This window comes from Scomber scombrus, chromosome 5, assembly GCF_963691925.1.
Source record: "Scomber scombrus chromosome 5, fScoSco1.1, whole genome shotgun sequence".
In the NCBI taxonomy this organism is placed as follows: Eukaryota; Metazoa; Chordata; class Actinopteri; order Scombriformes; family Scombridae; genus Scomber; species Scomber scombrus.
Genome location: NC_084974.1, coordinates 7,953,349 through 7,970,113, shown reverse-complemented (window position 1 = coordinate 7,970,113; position 16,765 = coordinate 7,953,349). Strand labels below are relative to the sequence as shown.

General features: G+C 39.5%; 1 protein-coding gene across 1 annotated transcript in view; it reads left to right on the top strand.

The window, feature by feature from the left end:
* The first annotated feature begins 6,699 nt into the window (after positions 1-6,699).
* lsamp (limbic system associated membrane protein) overlaps positions 6,700-16,765 on the top strand; it is a 194,733-nt gene continuing 184,667 nt past the window's right edge. The window contains exons 1-2 of the mRNA XM_062419047.1: positions 6,700-6,713; positions 8,904-9,005. Coding sequence (XP_062275031.1) covers positions 6,700-6,713; positions 8,904-9,005 — 116 coding nt within the window. The remainder of the gene's footprint in view (positions 6,714-8,903; positions 9,006-16,765) is intronic.

The following is a 16,765-nucleotide window of genomic DNA, read 5'->3' as shown; positions in this document are numbered from 1 at the left end:
CCTGCACAGGCTAATGTGTCACATCCTTCAAGTATCACCTGAAAGAAACAATCATAGACAAAAAAGGCAGTATTTTTGCATCCATTAGTGCAAATATATCACAGTGTATTATTTACTGTGGTTACTTTTGTTAAAAGTATCTAGCTATTGATTGTAGCAAGTTGGTCATGTGTTTATTTGTAATTGTACATGCAAATTGTGTTTGTACGCTTATCAAACAAAGATAAGTGCTTTTTTTCAGCAGGCATATGTAATATAGAGCTTATACTAATAACCAGTTATGCATGCCAGTCATCAAGTTGGACTTGCCCTTGACGGTCAGTTTGCCATTGTGAAGGCACTTTAGAACGCACACATAATGAAGTTGTTAACTGTCATTATGAATATTAGGGACAGTATTGTTATTCTACAAAGCGGCTCTTCAGTGTTTGAGTATTGTACTTCCATAGAGTTGGAGGACTTGCAGAGAGACCTATTTTGAAGAAGAAAAACTAAGAAGTAGACCATTAGTTCCTAGTATGGCTTAATGGCTCCAAAAACACTGGATCCTACACTTTCCATAATGCTTAAACTTAATGGTGTCTTTCCTTAGATCAGTCCTACTTTGTAAATGTACTTCTTTTAAATCCCAAGCCCTTAACCATGATAAGTACACTGACCTTAAAGTGTAAAACAAGCCCTTAGGCCCTTTTAAACATAGTGTATATTTTCAGACTACGTGATCGACAGTAAAATGTCTGTTATAAAGAGAGATGGTTAATGATGAAATCTAGGCAGTGATAATGAATCCAGTTAATACTGATGAAATCCGGGTCAGGATGATGTTATGAAATCATGCACAGCCACTGTCAATTTGGCAATGTATGTTTACATGTGCTCCTCTGAAGACTTTCATAATGGAGAAGCCTTACTGATGTCATCATAATACATGGTGAAAATTGACTGTGGGCAACAAAAACAAGCATGACTTAAAATAAACAATGGGAAATTGTGTAGCATGGTTCACAAGTGCACAGAACAATGGATGTAAAACATGCAGCACAAGCTGCCAGTTGTTTATTTGAAGTAGATTGTAAAGCAAGTTGTTGTAACCCATTCTTAAGCTCTATTCTTAAACTGTAATCACATCAAAAAAGCATGAATTTTAACATGGCATGAAACTGAAATATCTGCGTTATGAGGTCATTAGTTATACTTATTAGCTATAATATTGCCCCAGAAAGTCCTTTGGGCCAGTCTTTCAAAGATTTTGTATGCAAAATTAAATAATATTCTGATTACAATGATAGTAGCTGAATGATAACTTAAAATGTGCGATATTTTGTTTTTTCCTTTTACATTTTAATAAAGGGTTTTCTGGAAAAGTGGCATGTCTATGAGCCATTCAGCACTGAATGAGCAGAGCAAGTCTATGTGTATGTGCCATGTGATTCTCATGTCACAGTATGAAGCATTGGTTTGTTGATGTCTTTATTTTAATTCATAATTTTAAAATTGTACTAACATCATACAACATACATGTGAATTCAGTTTTAAGGGGGGATTTTCTGCCCTTATATCATACTTTATGCTGTTCTGAGTTCTTCTCCTTTGATCAGTGGGGCCGTGCAGAGTCACTCTGCTAGAGTCATTATGACTAATGAGATGGGGAGAAAGTCAGGGCACCTCGTAATATGCATTAATAAAATCATTCTATAGTGGTTGCCCTTGGATACAAAACGTGTGTCAAAGAAATTACAAAAGGCCAAGTCATGTATTGCTAGCAAATATCTAAAACATATTCAATTTTCAATCCAGCCTTTGAGCAAGCACCAGTGTGAGTGTCATTTGCGATGCAGTGTGATCGTCCCTTTGCCAAGGGTGAATAAGCAGAGAGTAGTGATTTCTAGTTATATTACATAGGTCTCTGGTGTGTTTCGATAAAATCGCTTCCTAGGGCGTTCCTTGCTATCACCTTCTTAAGTTGAGCCACACAGAGTTGAATAATAGATCATGTTCTGCTTCAACTCAAAGAAATGAATTCCCCCTATACCGTCTTTGTTTCATCATTTATCTGTCAGCCAAATGCTCAGCCGGACTTATCATAGAAGATACCAGTTACTATGCATCTCTCCTCACTACATAATGCATTAGCATTGCCATTGTCATAAAATATCTCTTGGGACTATGTGTTAGAGTGCTGCTGTGTGAATTGTATAGGCAACAAAGAGGGAAATGTGCTGTACATATCACCAGAGGGGGAAAAAATTATAATAAAGGAAATTTTCCCAGTGTGTGCCATCCTCCACTTATTTAGCTGTCTGTATCCACAGAAGTTTTTTTTGTTTTTTTATGCTAACAAGGTACTGTTCCCTAAATTGGCCACATGTTTCTACATATCTGATGTTGTATTTACTTGTAGTACATCATGTATAGCAGGGATGCCCACACTTTTATGTTTTTTTAAAACATATTTTATGTTTTTTTATGAACTACTGTCAAAATGACCAGCTTGACATATTCTACAAACACAACAAATCAAATTGCTGAGAAAACATACATAAACAAACAATTTTTGCATTACTGCATTGACCCTCCAAAGCACAATACATGTCTATACATTTAGATCACTTACACTGAATGGAGTCAGCCAGGGTTGCATAATCTGGAGAGTAGCTACTGGTAGCTAGTCTCAAGCAGGCCTCCAAATGATCATATATCATGGTGGAATGGTATCTGGGCTTAATAATCTTCATGTGGGAAAAGGCTGATTCACATAAATAAGTTGAGCAGAAAAATGAGGTAGCACATTTCCTTATGTTTGGATCTTTTTCCTCCATGAATATGTTCCAGAGCTGCCCAGCATGGGCCCACGACTTCAATGGAATATCAGCCTGCAGTGACAAGCTCTCATCCTCCAGCAGAGTCAAGTCCATGGGAAACAGTGTAGTGTTTTTTTTTAGGCCGGGAAATCAACTTTAGTGTTTTATCCAAATGAAAAAGCACATGAATGTAGCCATCAGCTCTAGTAAAGCAAAGTCTTGAAAGCATTTGTCAAAGTGTGACCGGACATTTTCAATCTGCTCTCTGCAGCATGCACTGTCAAGTTTCACACATTCCTTCCCTCGCTTCTCTAGCTCAGATGCAATATTTTGGAAGTTCCCCAAATCAGGGCAGTGAAGCTTTGAAGACAGCAGTTGTAGTTTTCATTTGAAAGCTTTAACTGAGCTGATGACGCAGACCACAGCTTTTTTCTTCTTCTCCTTGCAGCTCTAAATTAAGCTTATTCAAAATATCAGTCAGATCTGTTAAAAGCAGCAGTCATCAAGTTGTTTGTATTCTGCATGTTTAGTGCCAGTGTCTTTGATGAGAACTTGCACAAATAGAACAGGTGAGTTTCACTGACACATGCATGACCTCTTTCATGTTCAGCATCGTCACACATAGCACTCATGTGGGAATGTTGGGTCTCTATAAAATTAAACCTGAAGAGTACGGTTTAGAACCTGCTCTATGTGTAAAGTGCCTTGAGATGACTTTGTTGTGATTTGGCGCTATACAAATAAAGATTGATTGATTGATTGATTGATTGATTCCCACTGTATTAAGCAGTGTAAGTTAATGAAGTCTGGAAATGCATCTTCCTCCTTGCATTTGGCAATGAATCCATTAGAACAGTCCACTATCACAGGTGCATCAGTGGTGATTGACACCAACTTAGACGTTTGGAGCTGGGCTTGTCTACAATGTTTTTGACTGTCTGAAAAATGCTCTGTTCTTTCATTGGTAACTTTGTTAATAGTTCCTCTTTTACTGTCATTTCTATGAACAACCTCCTAATGAAAATGCACAAGTGTACTGTATTGCTTGGGTCCGTGGACTCGTCTAGCTGCAATGAAAAACACTTGCAGTCTGTTATTTCCTTCCAAAGTTGCTGAGTCAAATCATCAGCCATCATTTCTCACTGCCATTCAGATTTGTTTTTAAAATCCTGAAACAATGAGTCTGCTGTCTCAATGAAGGCCTCTTTTTTCGTTTGTCCATATTGGAAAGACTTCTTACATTTAATCATGGTTACTCACTTGGAAGGATGTTTTGGTGGCTGCCATTACTTTTGATTTCAGCTGTGTGAAAAGTGACTCAAGTCCGATTAACTGTGATTTCTGTTTCCTCACTTTTCACTTTCTTGATTCGCTTTTTTTGGGGAAGTCACTGCAAGTTTTTACGAAGGGTTCTAAAGTCCCTCTCCACGTTTCCTTTCTTTGGAATAGTGATGAAAGTTTAGCAGATCGGGCAAGCACACTTTTAATAGGATGTGGTGGAAAAGGAAGTCTTCCTCCTATTCTGCATGGAAGTGGAACATTTTTGATTTCTTATTTAGTCCCACACTAATTATTTGTACTGTTCTTTTGCTATTACATATTACTTTGAATTAGTGGACATGGTTGCTATGAATGGGTAAGATTAGCTCATTAGATTTTTCCATCAGCTAGCTTTGCATTCTGGGTTGCGCTGACTACAGAAGCCGTAAGAGATCTTAATTAATGAGTTATTACGGTAACCTAATGTAACAAAGTTCTCAACAGCAGCAGACTGGTTGATATTTAAATCAATCAAGTGGCAGATGACATAGGGAAGAGGCATCTGATATATGAAGATACTTATTTTTTTAATGGCACGTGATCTACCAACATGGCCTTTGCAATCGGCCGGTCAGTCACGATGGGCGTATTGTGCACCCCCGATGTACAGTTTATATTGTGTGCACAACAGCCGAATGCATAAGCAGGTTTGCTTTCTAAACCACAACACTGCCCAACCAACAGCATCCCACAAGCATGATAATAAACCCTCTGTCATCCAGCTCTCAGTTTGTCTGTGTGTGTGTGTTTGTGTTTACCACCCGTGTGGGGTAGAGAGCGAGAGATCACTGGCCTTTTGTTAGGAACTGGTTAAAGCTGCTACTTCTCTCATTTCCCCTCCTCCATCTCCCTGCCATACAAGGAAGAGTTCTACTTATTATACATACTATATGTCAGATCACTGACAGACTTTTGAGAATTTCTAAAGAACAATATAGCCAAAAGCCTCATGGGAGCCATTCCTGTATAAATCTGCATGCAAAGGAGAGCCTATCCTCTTTTCTTCAGAGCCCTGTAGTCCCTTTCTTTTATAAATAGAGAGAACTCTGTTGTTGATATGTTTTAATATTACTACTTTTTGTGGACTTTTACATGAACTGTATCTATATCTACTTATATCATGCTATTAATATCTTAAGTACAGGTTTTAAGCACTGCTCTAATTTAATGGTCAGATGATCCATACTCACCACAGAAACTTAAGACAACATGTAACCAGCTCTGTCTTCAGGATTATTACATGAAAAATGGATACCAGAATTTCCCTCTCGTGATAAAGTAAACAAGTTGGGATGACACCTTGCCCTCTCCAATTTGTTGTAACTACTCTGCTTAGCTAGAAATATGTTTAACTGGAGGGGAGAACATCCCTGCTATACCAACTCAAGAAGGACCATAAGTTCATGGACTCCCTAGCAGCAGCAACTGCTAGTGTGGTTGATCTGGAGACCATCATTCCCTGGACAGGTCTTGGCACTGATGCCAATGGGCACAGTCTGATTTGACTGCAGACACCACATCTGATCACTGGACAATTTCTGCTTCTTCTTCTAAGAGTGAATTATAAGGTTCTCTTTTCAAAATGATCACATATATACATAATATACATAATATATTGAAATCACAATGAACTGGATTTCAACCTATCTAGATAACACAACATTGCACTAGAATAAATGGTCATCAATTTACCTTTTCTAGACTGCACTGTTGGGGTACCTAAAGGTTCCATTAGGACATCTGTGGTTCAGTATCAATGATTTGTCGATCATCAGTGCTGATGTCCAGATCTAAATGTATGCAGATGACACGGTCATATATGTTCATTCTAAATTAAAATATCAAGTGGCTTTACAGCTCACAAGAGCTATGGAGAAAATAGCTGGCTGGGCTAGTTCAGTCATGTCTGTCTTTAAATGTGTCAGACTGTTTTTCCTCAATTAAAAAAGTAATCACTCCTAATTCAGAGATCTTAGTGAGAGGGGAAAATAAGTTGTTAACCATTTTAAGTATTGCATGATTATTGATCTTACATTTTTTTTAAAGTATATCTTGGGGGAAATTAAACACAGCTGAATAATTTTCATATTAATTCATGATTAAATGTAGGTGCAGCTAGGATGTACCGGAACTTTATGATATTATCATATCCGTCCTACTGTGCCACCCCCTGGTCACAGGCGTGTACAACAACAACACAACCACTTTTAAACAATCTATTAAAACACGAGACAAAAAACCAAACTCATACCACTATTGCAAGATTATCAATAAAACAACTTATTGAGCTTTGAATTTTATTTTCGTGTGTGTATGAACAATGTTTGTTTACTTTATAAGACACTGCATGGTTTAGCTTCCTCACTCCTCAAACAAGATATTCTCACAGCTCATGGTGAAATAAGATAAACAACTTCATCACTGAGGCATACTGTCAAATCAAACATTTCTCGACAGTGAACACATTTTCGGTTGGAGTAACAAACCAGTGGAATGCTATCCCTATAAATATAAGAGAGTGTCTTAGTTTTAATCAATTTAAAACTAATGTCAGAAAATGGTTGAAAGACATACAGTCATGTTGTCATTAAGGTCTGATAATGTCTCTCTGCATGTATACATACTAGTCTGTACTATAGGTGTATTTATTAGTCTCATGTGGAATTATCATTTATGTAGTGAAATGAAGCTTCAAGGAAATGGTAACAGGCACTCATAATTAAAGGGCAAGTAGCGTGATGGTCCACAAGCTCCTAACTGAAAGCATTTTCGTGCTCACTAACTATTAGCACCTCCATACACTCACCAATATTAATTACGTCTCTGTAATTCCTGTTCAGAGGCATGTCCTAGCCTACTCCACTTCCATTTTCTCTAATCTAGCTGGAAAGCCTACATGTGCTGCTGCAGGGGGCTGCTGTAAAACTAGGTTTTTCGTCTGATCTGGTACTTAAAATCTGCTGATGCTGGGAATAAGGCTTAACCACACTGCCTCGCTGTGGTTCAATCAGGCTGCTGGTGCTCAGAACAGGATTACTCCTCCTCGTATATGGACCAGAACAATTGCATTATATTCAGAGATAAGGGGGAGTCATCACGCAAGATTGTGCAATGCAAACCCTATATGAGCTCTGTACATGCATAGATAGTATCCTTACCATCTATGCATGTATACTTTGTTGTGTGTCTGATTCTAAATTATTACCCAAGCATTATTTGAGACAAAACAAAAATGGGAATGTGGCGTGCAACGAATGGCAATGATTCACATTAGTATTAATACACTTTCTGTATCAAATAAAATGCTAAACGCTCAGCCTAAATTGTCACTCTGCAGTTCATTAAGCACATCGCCAAATGAGCATTAGATCATGGCTTATTAAGCTGGTGCTTGATTGGCAAGTGTTGAAATGAAAAGCTCATTCTGCATTCACATTTCTGTTGAATTGGAAGGTAACAGACTAGACAAGAGGTGATCGCATCTTGTTCAGCTACATCCAAGTGTCGCCCAGCTCACGGTCAACAGATTGTTTGTGGTTAATTAATTTAGCTATAAAAGGGTGTATGCAATGGTACTTAGACAAGAATAGAATGAAAAAGTTATTGTAGATAAAGCTTATTTTTTTAAATGCTGAGTTCAAAGTCCTTGAAGGGGGTTACATTGTGAACATACTAATACTAACTGTGGAATTTCAACATCATAGTTTTCACACCAGAAGTTAAAGACTATAAGAGTTCTGTATGAAAGGTTTCACTACTCCCGACCCGACGGCAAGCTGCCATTATGTAATATTTCACACTAAATCATAATTAACTACAGAAAGTCTTATCCACCGGAAGGTTCATTGTCCAATGCAAATCTATTTGGCATTAAAAGATGCAAGGGAGTCGCTGCTCAAGATAACTGGATACCTGTGAGCATACAGTTGCTTTTGTTTGAAGACTAATGATAATGTGATACTGTACTGATCCCCATTGGGAAAATGTCTTTCCGCATGGCTTCACCTCCAGAGAGGTAAGAGCACATTGTTGTGTATAGATCATCACCCGTGGACCTGCTCAGGATTTCAATTGTGTTATTTTTGCTCCTGAGCTACTTTGTTGTCTTCATTTGGTCTATACACAGAAATAATTAATGCTATTGCTAAAAAAAAATTGAAAATTAAGAAATATCAACATGCCCTTTTTTTAAAACTCTTTTTGCCCTTATTTCTCAGTCCTCGCTCAGTTGTGTCTCACTGAAAGGGACCTCAGGTGGTGCTGTTGTCCTGACAACCAATAAGGGGAGCATCACAGTCAGACGGCTGGATAATCTGAGAGAGAGAGAGAGAGAGAGAGAGAGAGATAGAGAGAGAGAGAGAGAGAGAGAGAGAGAGAGAGAGAGAGAGAGAGAGAGGCAGAGGAGGGGAGGGAAGGGGAGGGGGGTGATTTTCCCAGACTCTGAGCAGAAGCCTGCCTCTCTCAATCGCCGTTGCTGGCTGTGCCGTTTCTGTACGCGGGGAGCATTACGCATCAGTGGACTATAGTGCGCCCCACAACACTGCACGTTTTCGCCCCTAAAAAGTATTGTAGGAAAGTCTTATCACCCATCCATCCCGGGCTGTTTTGGACTTAAAGGCATCCCGCGGTTTTTTTTTTTTTTCGAGAAGTCTGGACAAGTACTCTCCTACCTCCCTTCCTTTTACCCTTGGATCTATAGCTCCCGAAACGCGCGCTCCTGTGCTTCAAAATGCAAGTCGGACGTAAATCGTGTTGGAGGCAGTTGCAGGCTTCTTTTTTCAGACTGCTATGTCTTATCCCCACAGGATTCCCCGTCCGGAGTGTGGATATGCAGCGGGCAACCGACAACATCACCGTTCGCCAGGGCGACACAGCGATTATAAGGTAAGACTCATCTTCCAACTTTCCTCTCCTCCCCGTATCCCTTCGGATGCTCAGGCAGCAGATTCCCCAGCCAGCAGGCAGCTGCATGCTCCCAAAGCTGATCAGATGACTATTTATTGTGATTATTTTGGATGTCGCCTTGATTTCATTGCAGATAAGTTATAGCCTACCTCCCGACCCCAGATTATCGAGAAGTAAACAGAGATGGGGAAATGTTTAGCTTTCCAACTTTTACCTCATCAACATTATGATATCCATGCACTATATATAATATCATTTTGAGACTCGTGTCGTCATTTAATTTATAATTCACTAATGTGATCTCCTATTCATACGCTGACCTGAATAATATAGTTTTGCAGCGACATGACACCCTGTTTTTAGGGGATTTACATGGCTAGACAGCTCTAACGCCTGCGCTCACATGACGCACAGAGGACCTAAGCAGTGGTCACCGATGCTCCTCTATTACTTAAGTGAAAAACCTCATGATAAGCCGAAGTGCGTCACATTGTCCGCAGGTGATGTTTGTGTGTGCATTAATGGCAAAGACAAGGCTATGTGGACACAAATGAATGAAATGATGCGAGGAAGAAGTGCGCAGTCCTCTTTAGATGTACGACTGGCTGTGGGATGTTTAGAAAATATTAATTGCAGCCTGCAGGGGGGAGGGCTTAATTATTACACGCAACTATTTGCATCCCTATTAATATTAAGCTTCAGCCTCCAAATGCAGTTTTGTCTGTCAGGTAGGGTCAGTTTTTGTGTCTGTAATAGCCTTGTAGATCATTTAATCACTTACTAGACAATGCAAGCTGCCAACTCTGTGGTATTGTGATACTGCTTACTGCTGGGCAGATGTCAGTGACCACGTGATTTGAGCCATGTGTTTGTGTCAGGCTATAAAATGCAAGGGGATTTAGATTATTTGCTTCTTTTTTTGGTAAACAAAGCCCCAGTTCCCTTCCACCACCACCCCCCTGCCCCGCACCACCTCCACAGAACTGGATATAGGGAAGTCCAGAGGTATAATAGGCTGCACACAGAACACTCAATCACATTGATTTTTTTTTCCTCTTCCTCGCTCTACACTCTGTCCTCTCTCCACTTTCACGCTGTATTTACAGTACCACCCCAGTCTCGCCTAATGAGTGCAAGAATATAGAATGCAATTAGTCCTATAGGATAGTTAGACCTTTAACACAGCCTGTCAGGCACAGACACACAAACAGACACGCAGGCACATTTCCTCACACACACACACACACGCTCACACACAAATATCCACGCACGCAGAAATAAATCCCTTTAATGGATTCCTTCTGGCGTACAGGTGCCATCCATTCAGGTACCTGCTGATCAAATTAGTCAATTGACTGAGTTACTGGTGAACTCACCGGGAGGGTCACAGCTATTTGTTTCACTTTCCAAATCCAATTGAGTGCGTCTTTGCTATATTCAGCCATTTAGTTACCCAGCCTGTCTGTTTTCCTTGAAAGGTGATGGCAGGCTTTGCACTCAGCCAGGGCCAAATTAGATTTTCCTTTCCAAGAAAACACTTGCATCCCAAGTTCACTGTTTTACCATTATGTCTGATAAATTATCTCTGAATAATTGTCTGCAGTAATCACTCACCAAGTGTCCCAATTAATGCAGTGTTTATAATGCATCTTGATGGCATTAGTGATCAGTCTTATATTTTTGGTCAGTCATGCAACGATAAACTGCAACTCAGACCCCTGTGGCTCCATTGAAAAACACAACCATTTTTCACACCCAGTTTCCACCTGACAAATTGGATACGAGGGGGGGAGGAGAAGAAAAAAAGCATAGCAGGAAAAAAAAACAAGAGGGCTAAAATGTGTGAACTTTGAGCAGGGGTGGGAGGCCGTCGGCTAGTAATTTGTCGAGCTACACAGTGTATCTGATTCCATAAGCTGGGTTTTTGTGAAGGCTGACGGGATATTGGTGACCTGGGGGCGTAATATAGCCTATGCTCCTTTAGTGGAGCCTGTGGCTGCAGTCCTGACATTCATGGCACAAGAAGAAGAGAGACGTTGGAGTAGAGAAACAGCATGTGGCCAAACAACCACTGTGACAGATCACACAGCAGCAGGCCGCGCCACTGAAATAAGAAAAGGAAATGTATTTTTTACCAGGGGCTCAAAACTGTGTCATGCTGAATAAATAAGCAAACAAAGTCCCACTTCAAGCTTAAAATGCTCAGATATGCAGCACTATGTTGGCTCACTGTGAAAACCGTTGTCAAAGATTTATATTTAATCTTTACAATGGCTCTAAAATAATTGATGCTATGAGAATATTTAATGCTTTACTTAATATTTGTGTGGTACATTTTTTTAAAAGCACTATCAAAGGGTGCGATATTCATTATATACAAAGAGACACAATACTTCATATTGTGCTACAGTGCTGAGCTCGCAGGAATCTCATTCTCCCTCCGACTCTATCAAAAGTCAGCATAAACCAAATATTGACACCAATTGTTTGTGCCTATAGGGAACAGCGGGGCATCTAAACAGATCTTTTACTAGCTTGTGTACTATCGCACTAGACTGAAATTCAGGGTTAGCTTGTTCTCCGTTAAGTCAGCTTCAGTTGTAAAGATTTAGCTATACACTTAACCTTTGAAGTCCTTTGCCTAAATCGGTCGTCAAAGGGTTAATCTTGAAGAGATTACTCGTTTGAAGGTGGCCAGTATGTTCGACTGGCTTAGATAAACATTGTCACACCATCATTTACAGCGGTAAGTTAATTACAGCTCATTTTGTGTAAACTGGGTTGTAATATAGGTTGCTGGGATTCCTATATGGTCTTAAGTAACATTATTTTCTCTGAAAAAACCAAGTCAGCATGTTGAGTCCTGGGGTTTCGAATATTTTAATGATCTGGTGGTTCTTTGATTACTTCAAAGATTACGGACTGTCTGGGTTTTACATTTGTCCTCAAGCTGTCTTCTTGCACTTAAGGGGAAGGGGGCCTTCTGATCATTTGTGTCTGCTTGAAGTAACATTTGCCCCCTTTAAAGCATGACCACAAGTCCCCAGCATGTTAAATCTAAGCCTGTATCCCAGCAGTCGGGTTTCAGACCTATAAGATTTAGGTCAATGAAAAACACAATTTGTCAGAGCCCCCTTCCATGGTGACTTAGCCTCTTTTGTGTTGTTTTTTTAATTTTAATTTTATTTTACGAGTATGATGCCAACAAGTGAAATCAATCCCCTCGCATCCTTGGTGAGTCACAATATGAATCTGAGGAGATAGAAAAAGAAAGTTACATCCCACCCCCCACATTCCTCCTAGTCATTTCTGTGTCACAATAGTTTACTTTTTAATTGCTTTTTTGATTCCCTCACTAGGCAGTGGCCTTAAGGGGAAGGTTGCAATGTCAGACAAAGCCCTGATAATTGACAATTGCTTATAAAAGCATTAATGACACAGCCTGTGTGATTGTTCTCCTCTGGGTCAATTATCAGTGATTTGACAATACACTCTGTCTGCCTTGTTACTTTCAGGGAAGATGATTCTGCACTTGTTCTTTGCCTCAGAGGATCTTTGTCAAAATTTACCCCAGAACTCTGCCTTTAATTTGAGTCAGCCAGATATTATGTATGTGAATTCTGCTAGAGGCTCAGACATGATGATAGCCTAATTTGAGTTCTAATACAATTCGTGCTGCCTTTTTGAATTGTGTTATTTTCTTTTGCATTATTAAAACTTCAACTATTGAACTCTGATTGCTGATGCATCTTTGAGTGCTGTGTGTACATTAGCCACACACCAAAGAACAGCATTTTTCCAACATGGAAATAAAGACTTTATTTTCTGTAATAGAGTAATTTATACAGTTTGTCAATCCAACAACACATGCAAGCCATGTTGTGAAGGTTGAAATACAAAATGAAATGCATTAGAACCATGTTGAGAGGCTATAAAACCAAAACAAAGTTTACTTATTTTAACTTGTTTATCACTCTTTTATCAAGCTGTATAAACCAATGTCATGCTGTTATTAGTAAGGATTACAACATCTCAAATTTACTGACATATTTCCAGTCATGGTTACAGTGATGATGGCAGGACATAGCATGTAAAAGCATATTTTTAAATAAATTCATAAAAACAGATTAGAAACTGCTATAATGGCATTGCTGGATACATATTGTGCCCTTTCCATTATTATAGCCAGTTGTCTATTCTGGCTTTGAATCTTTTATTTTGAAATTGTAAATGCATTAGATTTGTCATTCACTTAGAAAATAAGAACTTTCGGAAAACAATTTAGTCCATCTGCTCAGCCCAGCATCCCAAATTATGTTGGACAAATGTGCAGTGGTCTAATGCCAACGTTCAGATCCATTACAGCAAGTGTTGTGGCCCTTATTTAGCGAAAGCAAATATGTCGAGGTTGACACTAATAGAAAACACTGTCATAAAACATTAAAGTCGATATGAAAACATGGCCACATCGATGCACGCATGATGTTTATTTCCACCACTTTTGCATAGAACAGATCTGTAATCAACATTTCCTGCTGTCACATTCAATTATGGCGGAAGTGCAGTGCAGGTATTCATTTTCACAGACACTACAAAGCTTTGGTAAATTGATACTGTGGACAATTCAATCCAAGTGGATTGAGGAAAACGGAGGGAAAACAGATCAATTTCTGTATTTCTGCACAGAAGGCAACAGTGTAACATAATTTGAGATGTCCATTCCCCAGGGGGTCTCTATATCTCTCTGTACAGCTCATCATATCTGAGTGCAGTTTTTTTTTTTTTTTTTTTTTTTTTTTTTTTTACAGTTTGGAGCCTCCCTAGGCATATCCCAGTCCCTCTATCTCTTCATCTCCCTCCTCAAATCTCCCCCTCTCTTTTTCCCCCCTCTGTGCCAGCACTGAAGTGTCCAGCTGTGCTGTCTTAACCTGTTTAACAACGTGAACATGAAGTCAGACGAGAGAAAAGGGGGAAAAAAAGAGATACTGGTGTGAGGACTGAACAGAAAAAAGGAGGAAAGACTGCCGGCCAAAGAGCACTTACCAAGGAAGAGTTACACAAATAGAGGGAAGAGAGAGGCGGATGATGGGGAGAAATAGGGTGGGAGGGAGGGGGAGGGCAGGGACACAGTATTAGTACAATCAGCACATAATCCCTTCTGTTCCAGCCTGGGCCGACGTAGGATTTTCAAATCAATTTCATTTCCACTCATGATGCTACAGTGGGGGAGCTGAGTGGCTGCCAGTTGGGTCATTATCGTCTTGTCCCCATTTTGGCGATGGGACAGAGCAGAGGTGAAGGGAAAGCTTCAGGGGCACGGGGACATTGGTTTCGGTTGATATATTGCCAAGTCAGCAAAGTTTTACGAAGTCTTCTGGAACGGCTTGAAGTCATCAGAAGTTCCAGAAGCTTTCATCTTGGTCAGTAGGATCTGAATAAACGGCCTGCAGAGACAGAGCCAAGTCTTTTGACACGGCAGATGAACAGAGTTCAGACTCTCATCTGAAAACTCACAGTCCAGTCCAGTTCAGTGGGCTGTCTGAGCTTCTTTCAAAGGCTCCCAACCAGATATGCTTTCAGCCTGTAGTTTGATGTTTGGAAGCTCATCCTCTGAAAACATACCAGGACTCTCTCAGCTCTTCATTATGTGCTTTCAACGTGTTTTTTTTGTGTGTGTGTGTGAATAACTCAATAAGAGGAGCCTTTTTTGATACAACTGAATATTAAAGCAATGCTTCCCCCTAAAAGCAATTCCACTCCATTTCCCTCTTTACCTAGGCTTTTGTTGGGCAGACCAGACTGTCTCTTAAGTGCATGTTTAAACTACTCAGCAATTTCTCACAGCCTCTGGCTACCTATGGATGAAGCCAGTGGAAGTAGAGTGGAAGAGTATTCTTATTGCTATCAGAAAACCTTAAAACATCAGTGAAACAGAGCTATAGTCATAGTAGGGCTGGTCGATAAAGTTAAAATATTCAAAATAAAATGTTTCAGTCGATAACAATAATTATCGGTAATTTTGAATGATCTGTGCTGTGTCGACACTGCTTCCCCGCTGTTTCAGTTGTCGTGTCACATAGCGATGGTTGGGTGTTTGAATGACACTCGTAGCACTCGCCATTATCAAGGGATATGATTGGCTATCTATGAGCCAGGGAGGGAGCACACTGCATTTAATGTATTCAGGTGAAACTATCAAACATTCTATTGAACAGGTTTCTTATTGCTATTAATGAAGTGTCTGTCACTTGTACATATTGTTATCATTTTATCACCCAGGCTTAAGATGTAGTGTTAAAAATGATATAGAGGGCAAAGAGCATGTTTCAAGTAATTATAATTTATAACTTAATGCACTGCTGTGTAGAATATAGCAACACTTTGGGTATGTCTTTCTTACTGTACTGTGCAAATATGTTCTACTCTTCAGTCAAGCTTTATCACTGTAATGGAGCTTTCATCTTTCAGAGGTTCAGCGTCATTACTTGTGTTGCATCATGATTAATTACAAAATCAGCACAGCTCTTTAGTGGAAGGTTCAATCTTGACTGCTATTAACCAGCCGGTTTGCAGAAATTTAGATGTTATGTAGAACTGAAGAGAACAAAGCAGGAATTTGAATTCAAAATTTTAATCCACAAGGAGCACTGTGTCAGCCCTGACAGGGCATATGAATAAAATGAATGTGCCCAATCTGAAGTCAGGTCAGCTGCAACTCTGAAAGCAGGTTAAACACATTTCAATCTATCAGTCAGTCAGGATGAATTCAAATTAAAGCTGCAGCATGTGGGTTTGAGCTGTGATGACTCCTGTCCCTGCAGCTGCAAATCCACATGGCTTTGACGCAGATTAGAGGCCTTCAGTAAGTATAGTCCTGGATTAGCACACTCATTGTTTACCTCCCATCTCTACCAAGATCAGCAAAAAAATCTGCTTACTGAACCAGTGACACTTGCTGTACATCTAGATGACATATACTTTTCTTTACTGTCACCAGTGAAGCAAAGTATTATGTTGAGCCATGATGGCAGGGTTTGGATGATAGTTTTCACTGTGGGTGACCTAGACCGCAATCTTCACCTACTTTACAAGCAAAACAGGAAAAAAATGCCATATGACAGGATAATAAGAGCTCTATGGATGTGTGTGATGGCACAGTTAGCGCTTGGTGACATATCATTCAAACTTATATGACAACTCCTTTAGTATTTTGAAATGTTGTATCTGATGTGAGGTCACTTTTCACAGTTTGAATCATGAATCGTGACTCCAACATTATAGTGTTGAGTTCTCTTAATTGTCTTATCATTGTCTGCCCCTTGGGCCACTAGAGAGCAGCACATATGTATCACATTTGCACATTAATTGGCAGTTTAGTTGTTTAGTTTTCATCATTCTACCATTACATTTAGCTTTATATGGAGTCGGTGAGTCATGAATTATAAGTCACTTATTAATTATTGCTTTATTCTATTAAGTGTCTAATTGCACTGACTTTTAATTGACATTTTAACAAATATTCATTTCTTTTCCAATAAATAAACAAATGCTTTTAACATAAAATGTACCACTGGATACTTGGATTAAAGTTTTATTCTTGAATATGCAAAATAATTGACCGACAACAAACCTACAGTACACAAGCAAGCCCGGTGAAAGCCTGCAGGCACACTGTTGTACCAGCAGTGATCACTTACCTTCATGTATTAATTACCCTGCATGGTCAGCTCTCAAACACA